The sequence below is a fragment of the Podarcis pityusensis genome (genome assembly GCF_964106645.2).
Source record: "Podarcis pityusensis genome assembly, chromosome: 8".
In the NCBI taxonomy this organism is placed as follows: Eukaryota; Metazoa; Chordata; class Lepidosauria; order Squamata; family Lacertidae; genus Podarcis; species Podarcis pityusensis.
Window position 1 is genome coordinate 74,924,732 of NC_138033.1, and position 12,960 is coordinate 74,937,691.

Consider the following 12,960-nt stretch of genomic DNA (forward strand, 5'->3'; position numbering starts at 1 on the left):
CAAATACCGTTTTAGGATGATTAAAGCTCATAAGCATTTTCAAAGCAATGTTGTCAGTGGGAAATGGAAAAGACCCTTTTGGAATGTGGTGGCTAGACCTCTTGCTTGTAGCAGGTTCTCCTGGGAGCCTGAAGTATCCTCACCCGTTGTAGTGGCATTTACATGACTTCTAACCCCCATCCCTAGTGGCTGCTGCTGATTCCACCCCCCCCCCCATTTTTTTTACCTTCTAACACTTCTCTGGCTGCTTTTCTAGTAGAACGGACTGTCCACCTGCGTGTTCCTGCACCACGTTTACAGCATTTACTAACCAATGTTAACTCAACTTAACCTTGGCTGTTCGTCTGATCATTCTGCAATGACTGTTGGGTCCACTCACCATGAAGGAAAGATCGCTTTAAATATATATACATTTATACTGGATTAACTCGTCAGCAGTAACCAAGGCAAAAATGTGCGATTGAACTTTTGCACGTCTTTCTAGCATGAGTAAAGTGTTCCTTCCACCTTCCTACCAGGTACTTGGTTTTTAGTTTTTTCAACAGTTTCATCTGGATTTGAAAGTCTTTGAATATTCCATGATGATTAGAGTCCAATTTTCCATGAAATCTAGATGTGGCTGGATTTAATGAAACTACCGGAGCACCTTTAGGATAAAGAGTCCAGCAACATAAGCCTGAAATCTTAAGTTAGACTTTTCATAACATTTATTCTGTTTGATTCCCACCCACCCCCCTTCCCTGCAAAATGATTTGTTTAGTTTTTAGTTACTTTTTGTTGTTGAGCATTTTCATTCCTTTCCCCATTTTAATTTTGGTTATTTTGGGGCCACTTCTCAATTTTTGTTTTCCAAAGGATGCAGACTCTGATAGTGGGGATGACTCGGACAAGCGGTCTTGCGAGGAGAGCTGGAGGCTGATCACTTCCCTGAGAGAGAAGCTGCCCCCCAGCAAGTTGCAAACCATAGTTAAAAAATGTGGCCTCCCCAGCAGTGGGAAGAAACGAGAGCCTATTAAAATGTATCAGATACCTCAACGTCGACGCCTTAGCAAGGACTCCCGGTGGGTTACCGTCTCAGACCTGAAGATCCAGGCTGTGAAGGAGATCTGCTATGAGGTGGCCCTCAATGACTTCCGGCATACGCGCCAAGAGATTGAGGCCTTGGCCATTGTGAAGATGAAAGAGCTTTGTACTATGTATGGGAAGAAAGACCCCAATGAACGTGACTCATGGCGAGCCGTCGCCCGAGACGTTTGGGACACTGTGGGGGTTGGTGATGAGAAGATCGAAGACGTGCTGCTCAATGGGAAGGGTATTGCTGATGTGGACGACCTAAAGGTGCATATCGATAAACTTGAAGACATCTTGCAAGAGGTGAAGAAGCAAAACAACTTGAAGGATGAGGAGATAAAAGTCCTTCGAAACAAAATGCTCAAAATGGAGAAGGTTTTGCCCCTGATCAGCTCCCAAGAACCAAAGGGCCAGGCAGCCGTGGCGGCCACAAAAATGAAAGAGCAACCCAATGTCCCTAAGAAGGTGGATGCTGAGGGAAGCGTGAGAACTGATGAGACAGATGCCCACATGAATGATGGCCGTGTCTCCCAGTTAATGGAGGAGGACCCGGCCTTCAGGCGTGGGCGGCTGCGCTGGATGAGGCAAGAGCAAATCCGTTTTAAGAACCTACAGCAGCAGGAAATAGCCAAACAGCTTCGCCGGCAGAACATGCCTCACCGGTTCATCCCGCCCGAGAACCGCAAACCCCGCTTCCCGTTCAAGAGCAACCCCAAACACAGAAACTCATGGAGCCCAGGCACGCATATAATTATTACGGAGGATGAAGTGATTGAAGTGAGGGTTCCAAAGGAGGAGGAGAAGAAGAAAGAGGAAATTCGGGAAAACAAAGACCCGTGCAGTAAAGCCCCCCTTCCCAAGGACCCCCAGCAGCTTTGGTGTGTGTACGGCCCTCAGAGGGGTCAGGATAATATCCAGATCAAGAGGCAGCCCTTGAACGCTCAACCGCAGCCAAGCCATCAGCAGCCAGAAACATCCACTCAGCTGCGCTGGAGAAGCAATTCCCTCAATGGGAAGCAGAAAGGGCTGCGTCGCCAGACATCTGACTCATCAGAATCGTTGCCCTCTTATGGTGGACTCCACAATCAAGACCTGCAGACTTTCCAGCAGAAGCGCCACATGCATCAGCACCGCCAGTCCTATTGCAATTATGGCAGTGGAGGGGTGAATCCAGAGAGCAACTTAGCCAGTGGTCGTGCAAGACAGACTGATCAGCCTAACCACTATAACCAGTTTGTGACCCCTCCACGGATGAGGCGACAATTCTCTGCACCTAACCTCAAAGCTAGCCGAGAAACAACTGTCTGAGTCACTGGAGAGTTGAGGGAGAGTGGTGCTGATCATGGGAGGTGGTGTTGGTGGTTGTAGCTATAACTACCCTGAGTTTCAAATGATCATTTTTAGCAAATGTGTGGTTTTATATGCAAAGCACAAACATTTTCTACCTATCTATTATTGCCTGTGAAACATGTTAGAATTGTGGAATATTGATGATTGATAACCCTTAGGAGCTTTGGGAAGTTGCCTTCATTTTATTTTATGGGGATACCTTTTATATATATATATTAAAAAATTGAAGCCTTTCTGGAATACCTATAGGGCTACTCTCTCCTTTGGACAATCAACAAAAGCAAATCTACTATGTAGTGTTTGAATGTCATCTGTAAAAGCTTCAAGGCAACAATTTAGGAGTCTGACCCTTGAATCTCAAGTTGTATTCAGATTCCTTGTTTTGGTTTTCCATCTTCTCAGTTCATCTTGTTCAAATTCACCCATAAAACTTCCGGTTTGGGGCTGATAAGAGAACACAGTTAATCTCTGGCCCTTCCTTCTCTGTGCCTTCAGGAAATAAAACACTGACATGTGCAGTCCTTCTTGTAGAGTCCTCCAAATTCTCATCTTCTTGCAGAGTGCTTTTTAAAAAATCGCATTCTTTCTTAGCTTAGGTAGAATCAGTATAACATTACAGGGGCAGCCAAAAGCTGCCTAAATGAAGTTGCTTGCCCAATTCTGCATGCTGCCTTTAAGCGATGTGATGGGTGTACAGCTGCAGCATCTTCCTCTTCCAATTCACATAGGTCTTTAATACGTTATAACTTAAAAGACAAGGGTAAGGATGGGGCCCTCTTGGACGTTATTGGATTTCAACTCCCATCAACCCCAGTCCCAAGCTGGCCAGTGGTCAGTGATGATGAGCATTGTAGCCCATCAACATTTGGAGGGCTCAGGATCCCCATCCTTGGACTTTCAGGGGGATTTTGATTGGTTTTTTCCACTTACTCTGTGGGGGCACAACTCCACAGTGAACTTGAAATCCTTCTGACTCCCAAAAAGCCCTGGCAATCATTTTGTGGGGGTGAGTAATTTTGTGTTGGCTGCTTAGCTCCCAAAAATGACTAGGTCTCTCCAGATTTGTTTCAGGAGTTTATTATGGCAGTTCAGCCAGTTTACATTTGATGCACAAGCAGGACTCTCAAGTGTGGCAGAATGGAAATTTCTGCCTTTTACCTCCTGCGACGACCGCTCTAGGTCTGATTACACCACTGGTCAGGACCCACTACCTGATCTTGCGGTGGGTCACGAAAACCGGAACTATCACCATGAAGTTGTGTGGTAAAATAATTAAGATACAGGTCCCCAAATGCATGTTTGGGTTAAACAGTGCAGACTGACTCCACATGGCACTGCCCCACCAACCTTAGTCTGCCCTCAGCCAGCCTCCAAGCCAGCCCCCACCTTCCTGCCTTTTTACTAATATACAGCTCCCTCCCCTTTGGCAGGGATGAGGATGGGAAGAAAACTAAAATGAGTTGGCTCTGCCTTTCATTGGCTGCAGTTGTGCCTGTCATTGGCTCCACCGACTGTTCAGCTCCCTCCCTTAACACCCTACTAATCCCAATGGACACCAGCCACCACTAGGATTCAAGGTGGTTCCCTGGTTAGAAAAAGTGGTGACCTCCTGGATTACACGATGCAGTTCTCCTTGTCCAGGCACACAGTCTCAGTCCTTTGCCTGGCATGTGCTCACGTCAATCGCATGGGGGAATATGGACAGGAGCCTTTCCCCAGTGAACACAATAATGGGAATTGCCTGTTGTCCATGGATTCGATTGCCAAGTATGTTTGCTCACTATATGGCAGAATCCAGGGAAGGTTGGAACTGCTTGCAGGGCCACAAACTTTATTAATTAATTAACCAATGAATTAAATTTAATTAATTGTATTGGTTTCAAAGAGAGAATATGTTTCTGTAGACAAAGCCCCCCGTCAATTTTCTTTTTCTGAGCCAGAGATCACAGTTAAGTTTCCAGTATAAAAGGTGTCACGGAGCAGGGGAGTTGAAAAAAACTAAAACTTGAAAGTCTTGTGCTTATTGAAATTCCTCAATTAAATTATGTGTCCTTTTAATTTACCCCTTTTCTCGCTGCTCCAGGTTTTTAAACATATCTGGGGACCTGAGCCTTTTATCTGCCTCATTTCCATAGCTGTTTATCCTGTGAGTTCTCTTGTCCGAGGAGCAATTTGCGCTTCATAAACCATGCCACCAGTTTTTTTTATATTGGAACTCTCTTATCTGGAACAGCATTTCAATTGAAAAGCTGCCTATTTAATTCTAGCTAGGAAATGAGCACAATGCAGTGACTGACTAGCAGAGTCCAGTTACGGCACAGGATGCAGGCAATCCATAAAGGTTTGTAAGAGGACATTACAAACATATTTTTAAAAGAAAATAATTCTATCCCCCCCTTCATTTCTGTGATAAATGCTGTGCAGACCCCGTAAAGAGAAATAGGATGAGAATTTGTGGGTCTTGGGACTAAGTTATACTTCACACATTGATGCATGTAACTGTCTCCCAATGTTATCTTTAAATGAAAAGCAGCCTTTGGAGGCTGGGGTCGGGAGTGGAGGGGTACGAGGCTTCTTAACTCTTGCCCCAACAACTGTTTTCCTACTTGGTCATCCTTCCCCAAGCTGCTTTTCTATGTGGAGGGGGAAAGCAGATGGGGAGATTAGCTGCAGAAAACCAGCTGATGGGTAATGGATTACCAACAGGTGTTTGTTGCTGAAAGTTCTGGAGTTGAACTGTCAACTCCAGAAGATGCTTTGGGGGGGGGTGTTAACACCTACAGAAAAGCCGTCCTGGGGTGGGGAGAGTTCCACACACTGCTGCCATCCCTAACAGTTAACTTGTCTGTAGAACTACTCAGAAGCAAATCCCACTGAGTTACATGAGACTTGGCCTAAAGCAGACATTTCATGCTCCAAGGACAAAAAGGTATTCCAGTCTGCATTGAGAGAGCTTCTGTTATTACACTAGTGTTATTAACAAGTTAGGAGCTGTGTGATTTAGACAGAGCTGAACTAAGAGTTCCCAGGGCCTCCAAAATATGTTTTTATATTACCTTAAAGCAGCGTTTGCCAACCTGGTTCCCTTCATATGCTTTCAACTTACACTGGTGGTGAAGGCTGCCTTAAAGTTACAAGTTGGGGAGAGTGTTGAAGGTGGGTGGGTGGTGAGGCCTCCTCTTTACTGTTTTTATCTGCTATTCGGCAACTTCTTTCTGACTGGGCTTAATCAAGAAATCTGTCCAAAGTTAGAGGGAGAGGATCTTTTGCATGTTTGAACGTAGGTTCAAGCAGATCAGTCCATTCACTCTTGCCTTATATATATATCGTAAAAATGTGTTTGCCTTTTGAAATAGTTTTGAAAGCTACAAGAGGTGTGAACTTTGGTTATCATTACTGTAAAGGAGGAAATGACTCTTCCGGTGAAGTGATAGGATTTTGAAAACCTGTCCATTTATTATTGCTTCCCCCCCAAAAAAGGGGTTTAAATTTTTTTAAAAAAGCAAAACTCTGCATTTTGTGAAAAGCAGAACTGCTTGTGCATTTTAACAAGTGCTTTCAATAAATGATGAAATACTCTTGTAAGTCTTGTGTTGTCTTGGTTGGAATCTAAAAGCATTTGCTTTCTTTTTAGAAGCCCTGTTAGGGGGCAGGAGGTTTCCTTTGAAATGAAACAACATGGAGAAAGGTAGATGGAACTTCCTCCCCATCTGCTTGGCCCCTTCAATGTGGAGGGGTGCCCTGTGACATTGAGGGGAAGCAGATCAGTGCACAGTTACCTTGTCCTGCTTTGAACTGAAATAAACCTAAACTGTCCCGTGCAGGGCTCAGGCTGCATAGTAAAGGAGGCAGAGCTTAGATGTTGCTTCAGCATCAGTTATCCTTCAACTGAGCCTTATCAGCAGTTCTCCGTCAATTGTTAAGCTCCACCTTGATTAAAACTGCCTCTTCGTTTAAAGGGGTCCATCCTGCTCCAGTATTCTTGCTCCAGTGAAGTGGCGTGTATCCTACTAAAGTCCTTTTCTGACTAGATCCATTGAAACTATGGGACTAAGTTAGTCATTAGTGGGTTATGTCTAATTACTGCATACTCATTGTGTTGGAGTCATTGTTTCTATTGACCTTGGTGGATTGTCATCAGGAACTGATCAACACATTACAAAGAACCTAGAAATCAGTCCCAGGCAATAGATTTCTGAATTGTTGTTACTTTTCCTATTTTTACAAATTCTAAAAGCTTCTAAAAGCTTCATCTGCGTGGTAAACAAAGATGGGGGAAGGGGAGAGATTTAGCATAGCAGTTGGCCAACTGTGCTGGCAGATTACATGTAGCATTTCAGGGTGGGGTTGTAGTTGTTTGTATGTGTAGGGTGGGAGAACTTTTAAAAATATCATACCCACCCCTGTCAAAATACCCTTGCACCCTCTGCATAATATATTGGTCCTCTCTGAGTTGTAAGGGGTGGACTGGGAGGTGTTGTCTAATATGTGGGAAAGGGTCAGATCTGCCCCAGAATTGACAGGTGTGGGGTGCTTTTGTAAGCCCAATGGTGTGTTTGGGGAAAGGGATTTTGCTCAGTGGTTAGAGCATCTCTGCATCCAGAGAAGGTCCCCAGTTTAATTCCTAGCATCTCCAAGTAGGGCTGGAAGAGAGCTCCATTTGAAATGCTGGATAACTGCTGCCAGTCAGTGCAGACAACACTGAGCTAGATGGAGCAACTCAGTGTAACGCAGCTCCCTGTGGGTTGAATCCATCCAAGTCCTCCTTAGAGCAGACCCACTGAAATTAATGGATCTAATCATTTCCATTAATTTTAATGTGCCTTCTGTGAGCAGGATTAACATCTGATACTTCCCTATGTTCCTTTGTATGCAGGCTGTAACCAAATCTCACAAATGAACAGAACCAGTTTAAATATCAAAACCAGGGTCCCCTTCACCCTTTTTGAAAGAAGCTGGGCTAATTACCTTAAATACATAATACATAAATCATCCAGACTTTCAGCTAAGCTTTCTGTCGTCTTATCCTGCCATGCAAACATTTGTGGGCTATGTACTATTTTCCATCTTCGTTTGCCTCAGAGAAGCCAAGCAAACCCGTTAGATTAACTATCGAGCGTTGCCAGGAAACAGGCTTACCTTACCAGGCTATTTCCTTCCATTGATGAAATGTTGCCTGCATTTTTTGTTGGGAGTCTGGGAAATCAAACCTCCCCTCCTCTGTGCCCTTTTTGTTATTAATAGCTTAGAGCTGTTTTTGTATGCAAAGTATGTGTGTGTGTGTGTAAAAGAGAGAGGGAGAAACTACACCCACTCTTTCTGCACATTAAGGTATTCAGAGCTTATAGCTTTCTTTTTAACTTCTGATTTATTAAGTATGTGAAAATTTGATGTGTGCTTGAGGGTTCTAAATAGGTTCTAACTGGTTAGAATAGGTTAGAACTGTGACTCAGTAGAGGTGGCTGAATTTCAATTCCTATCAGTCTCAGTAAGACTGATGGTTGGTGTCAAGGACTGGTTGGACACTGAGGAATAGTAGCTGGATACTGGTGAGTGGGCACCAGGAGAAAGGGGGGTGGAGACTGAATTGGAAGATGGGATCGGTCTGGGGGAGCCTGAAACAGTCAGGAGATGAGAGTCAGAGGCAGGACAAACGGCCAGATTGGAGAGTGAAGAACAAGTGCAGGAGGGGAAAGAGAGTCTGGTGCAAAGGGCTTCCACATCTCCTCCTGCTGCCCCCACCTTGCCTGCTCCACTGTCTTCCAGGACCAGGAGAGGATTGATTGTGGGGGGCAGAAACAGGTTACTTGCTGGTGGTGTCTTCTCCTGCTTGCACACAGCTTGGGTGAAGGAGGTTAGAGGTAGGGTTTCTCTTTTGCTGCAACTGTCTCATTGGGTGCACATCTAGGAGTAGCTGAGAGGCATAGGACTGATGGACATGCCTTTTCCTAACTTGTAATTTTACTTTTCACAATAAAGAGTTACTGTATTTTCCTGTCTATAAGATGACCCCATGTATAAGATGCCCCCTACTTTGGGGGACTCCGTTTTAAGAAAATGGGGGGAGGTAGCCCCCATGTATAAGATGCCCCCAAATTCTGGACATTATTTTTTAGGAAAAAAACCTAGTCTTCTACATGGAAAAATACGGTAATTCCTCACTCTGGGCATTCCTTGCCTGACAGTCAAGGAGGATGGGAATTCTAGTTCGACAACACCAGTAGGGCCACAGGTACCTTTCCATCCTAGCAGAAGCAAGTCCTTCTGTCCCAAGGATGGAAAACCAATGGTACGCCAGATGTTGCTGGTCTATGAATCCTCTCATCCCTGCCCACTGGGCAATATGGCTGGATAGGGATGATGGGAGTTCAATAATACCTGGAGGGCCACAGGTTCTCCACCGTGGTGCTATCCATACTGAATAACTATGCACTCTTCTCTCTAGTAATGCACATCTGGAAGAGAACTTGAGCCCTCTGTCTAGCCCATCTTTTGTTTCCATTTTTGAAGGTGCCTCCAAAAATCAAGCCTAACATCTCAACTACCTTGCTGTTCTAGTCATAGAGATGGCTCACCACACTTTAGGGAAATGTATTATGGAATACAATTTTACTAAATAATACCTTCCCAACATTTAGCTTAAGCTTTTTCTCATTGTTGGTTGCACTCATAATTTCTTCTCCATGGGGTTGAACAGTCGATTCCTGTTTTAGAGTATCTGCTTTGTTTTACGGAAGGTCCCAGCGCCACCAGGCTTGGGGAAAGATCCTGATTTGATTCCTTAGAAGCCAAAAAGACAGAATGGGGTTAGGTAGATAATATTCATACATTTTTTTCCACCTTAAGCCTACCCTTCACGTGTTTTGAATGATACTTAGTTTCTTCTTATCCAAGCTAAGCAAACCCAACTTCAATTTATGCTGTTCTCCAGAGCCCCATCTCTCCCTGCATCCTCTCTCGATGCTTTCCTCACAATATTAAAGTAGCAAAAATAAGCTCCCTGAAGTGAGTTGTCCCCAAAAAACTTTTTTTAATAGTTTGCCTATCCATACTAATTTCAGTTAGTTCCTTGAACTGCAGGTATGGGACATCACAGGCCTCTCAGTCCTCTCTCTGTCTGACCCTAGGGGCTTTCCCCAGGCCACAACCTTTGTGAGCCACATCCTTTACCATCCCTGCTTTGCACCCTTCCTTGTGTGTTTTTGCCTGGCTGGAATGTGTCCTTGAACTCTGATCATGCCTCTTGCTTGTTTGGATGGAAGATGGAGGTGTGTGATTCTGTGTGTGTAGAAACTAGCCTACTGTACAAAGGCAATATTCACACTGTCCATTTCTTTCGTATTTCCTTATCAGTCGCCTTCCACACACATGTCTGAAGGTTATGTACAAAATGCAATAAAAAGCTGAAAACAACATAGAACATAATAGCAGACCAGTTTCAAAACATTACCAAGTTGGTGAGGGATCTGGAAACTAAGGGTTGTCTCCAGTGCTAGTCCTACCCCTAAGTAGGCCTATTAAAGTTAATGGACACAATTCACTTAGGTACATTAATTTCAGTAAGTCAGCTCTGAGTATAACTTAGCTGGATACAAGACAATCTACTATGTGGAAAGGAACTGGGCATATTTAGCTGAAAGGAGAGAGAAGAGAGGATTTTTAATCCTTTTATGAAATCTGCATGCTAAGGGAAATGTAAGCGAAACAACCAGCTGTTGTGCACATTCACCAAGCCTTGTGGAGAATGTGCACAGAATCCTTCCATATGAAGAGAAAGTTGTACACATTTCCCAGTCAGTGTATATCATCTCCAACAGCCTTGGAAAATGTGCATATCTCGGCTGAATTTTGCACTTTCTTCAGACATTATGCACAGTGCCCAACAGACCTTAGGGAACATGCATATATCAAATTAATATTGTACATTCTGCAGTCAGTATGCATAGTCTTCAATCAATGTGCATTTTTTTCTGTTTCTTGTTCAGAAGAGTGAAATCTGTACCCCCTGAGCTGCTTCTGACCCACTGCCTAATCTTGCGTGGCCCAATGCTCAGCCAAGCATTAGGGAGAAAGGGGAGGCAGACTCCAGATAAATATAATGTGGTTTTCCCCCCTGCACTTCAGCCCTGTTTTCACCACTCCCCTTGAAAGGCCTTTCAACTCAGTGATTCTTAGACCTACTTCCGGAGCAGAACTTGACTTTCTGTTGTTTAGGCGTGGGCTTCTCCAGCAGATCACACAGATCAAACTCAAATATTACCAGATTTCCCAGCTGTTGAACTACCATGGAAATGGTTTGGTCTTTCCCCAGCAAATGGATAGATGAGACATTTATCCCAGAACTCTTCTCTGCCTGCATCTTTTGTCACCTTCTTGTCTCTGGAGTTATGTATGTGTTCTTCCACCTCCTCTCTACTTTTGTCTGTCTCCTCTTCTCCTACACGCTCTCTTCTCTTTCCCCTTCAGGACTATGAAAGTAAGCTCCAGGCCTTACAGAAGCAGGTGGAGACCCGGTCATTGGCTGCCGAGACCACAGAGGAGGAGGAGGAAGAGGAGGAGGAGGGTGAGTTCTGGGTGGAATTCAGACAGTTTGGGTTGCAGAGAGAGTGAGAGACTGCTCCACAAATGTACACGGTGTCTGTGGAAATGATCACAGCTCTTCAATCTGCTTTCACCAACCTGACAGTCAACAAAATGAATATCAAAGACTACAGTTCCCATCATCCATTACTGTTGGTCATGCTGGCTTGAGCTTATGGGAGTTAGGACTCCAACTACATTTGGAAGGCCACACATTCACCACCCCTGAAATAAACAAAATTGCTATCAAAGATTACAATTCCCATCATCTGTTACTCTCAGCCATGCAGGGTGGGGCTGATGGGAGTTGTAGTCTGAAACATCTGATGGGTGCCAGGTTGACAAAGGCTACCTTAACAAAACAAAAAGTGACTTTCCTTCCCTCTTGATGCAACCCAGTGTTTCAGTTTAACACAGAACAATCTCTTCCAGGAACTTCTCTGTATTTATCACTTGGATGGTTTTGGAAATATGTCTCTTACCCTTCAGGATCACCACCCTTTAGGGTAAACTACAAATACATAAAACAGTCAGGGTGTTCCAGTGTTCTGCACAATATGTTGCATAACCCTCACAATGTAAGGTTAGGCCATGGTTTTTACCTTCATATTGCAGATAAGGACTTGAGAGAACCATATCTCAGTTTCTTAGCTGGTATACTCTTTTGGGGGGATAGTTTGCACTCTGTGAAATTCTTAACAGTTTCTCTTCCTCTGATTCTTTTTAGGGCCTCTATAGATTCTGGACATAATTAGATCAGGGTGGGGAACCTCAGATTCAGGAGCCAAATGTGGCCCTCTGTATTTCTTTATCTGGGGCTCATGACTTTATCTGTTAAATGCTTTTTCCTGACATGATGTCTTATTGCTTATGAGAGAATATGACCCTCAAACTGAGAAAGGGTCCCCACTTAAGACCTCAGATTATCTGGAAGGGGTGGGGCTCATGTGAAATCGGTCCTTGTCTTCAGTTCAAATGAACCCAATCACCTTCTCTCCTTCCTGCAGTACCCTGGACTCAGCACGAGTATGAATTAGCCCAATGGGCTTTCCGGAAGTGGAAGTTCCATCAGTTTACTTCCTTAAGAGATCAGCTGTGGGGGAACGCAGTCTATTTGAAAGAAGGCAATGCAATCAGCGTTGAGCTGAAAAAGAAGGTAGGGGGGAATTCACGACTGAATATGACTGCATGCTGTGCACGCCTGTGTCAAGTCATCTTGCAGAACAAATGTGGGTGGAGGGGAGTTGGTTAACTTTGAAAGTTTGTCAGAGGGTATATATGAGAATCACAAATGATCTTGCAATTCCCAGTTCTCCTGTGTTGCTTCAGCATGGTTCAGATTTAGCCTGTGGTCACATTGACGCCATGCATTTAAAGCACATGGCTTTCCCCTAAACAATCCTGGGAACTGTAGTTTGTTAAGGGTGCTGGGAGTTGTGTAAACAACAGTTCCCAGGACTCTTTGTGGAAAGCCATTTGCTTTAAATGTATGGCGTCAATGTGACCATGGCTAGAGTTTGGAGTGGTCAGTTGTGAAGCAGACCTTCTGTCAACCTGAGTGCTCCCTGCCTTTTCCTGTCTTCAAGTTGGAGGCAAGGCGGGGAGCACAGGAAGAGACCCCTAACAGAATGACCCTTGCTCCCTTCAGCATATTTTTGTTCTCCATGGGGAGACGAAGGGAAGCTGTTCCTGCTTTGTCTCAGCTGTGGGAACTGTCTTTCTGCTTAAGGAAACCAGATCCCTGCTATAGGCTATATATAAGAAAGCACTTCTAGATCCAGTCTTATCTGAAGTTCAGTCTGAACACCTGCTTTTCATTCAGAAGCTCTGAGGTTAAATCCTCAGCATCTCCAGGTTTGTCTAGGAAAGACCCCAGTCTGAAACCCTGGAAAGCTGCAGCCAGTGTCAACAATACTGAGCTAGATGGACCAATTGGTCTGGCTCAATATAAGGCAGCTA

The 12,960-nt window shown here is 44.4% G+C and overlaps 1 protein-coding gene across 9 annotated transcripts in view; it reads left to right on the forward strand.

Moving 5' to 3' along the window:
- The window catches only part of KIF1B (kinesin family member 1B), a 134,647-nt gene that overhangs the window by 87,049 nt on the left and 34,638 nt on the right, over positions 1 to 12,960 (forward strand). For 8 of the 9 annotated variants that reach the window (XM_081015959.1, XM_081015960.1, XM_081015961.1 and 5 more), the window contains 2 exons: positions 10,888 to 10,984; positions 12,009 to 12,157. In XM_081015959.1, coding sequence (XP_080872085.1) covers positions 10,888 to 10,984; positions 12,009 to 12,157 — 246 coding nt within the window. Of the gene's footprint in view, positions 1 to 855; positions 6,007 to 10,887; positions 10,985 to 12,008; positions 12,158 to 12,960 lie in introns of those variants that run through there. The other variant, XM_081015967.1, reaches the window with a different exon arrangement.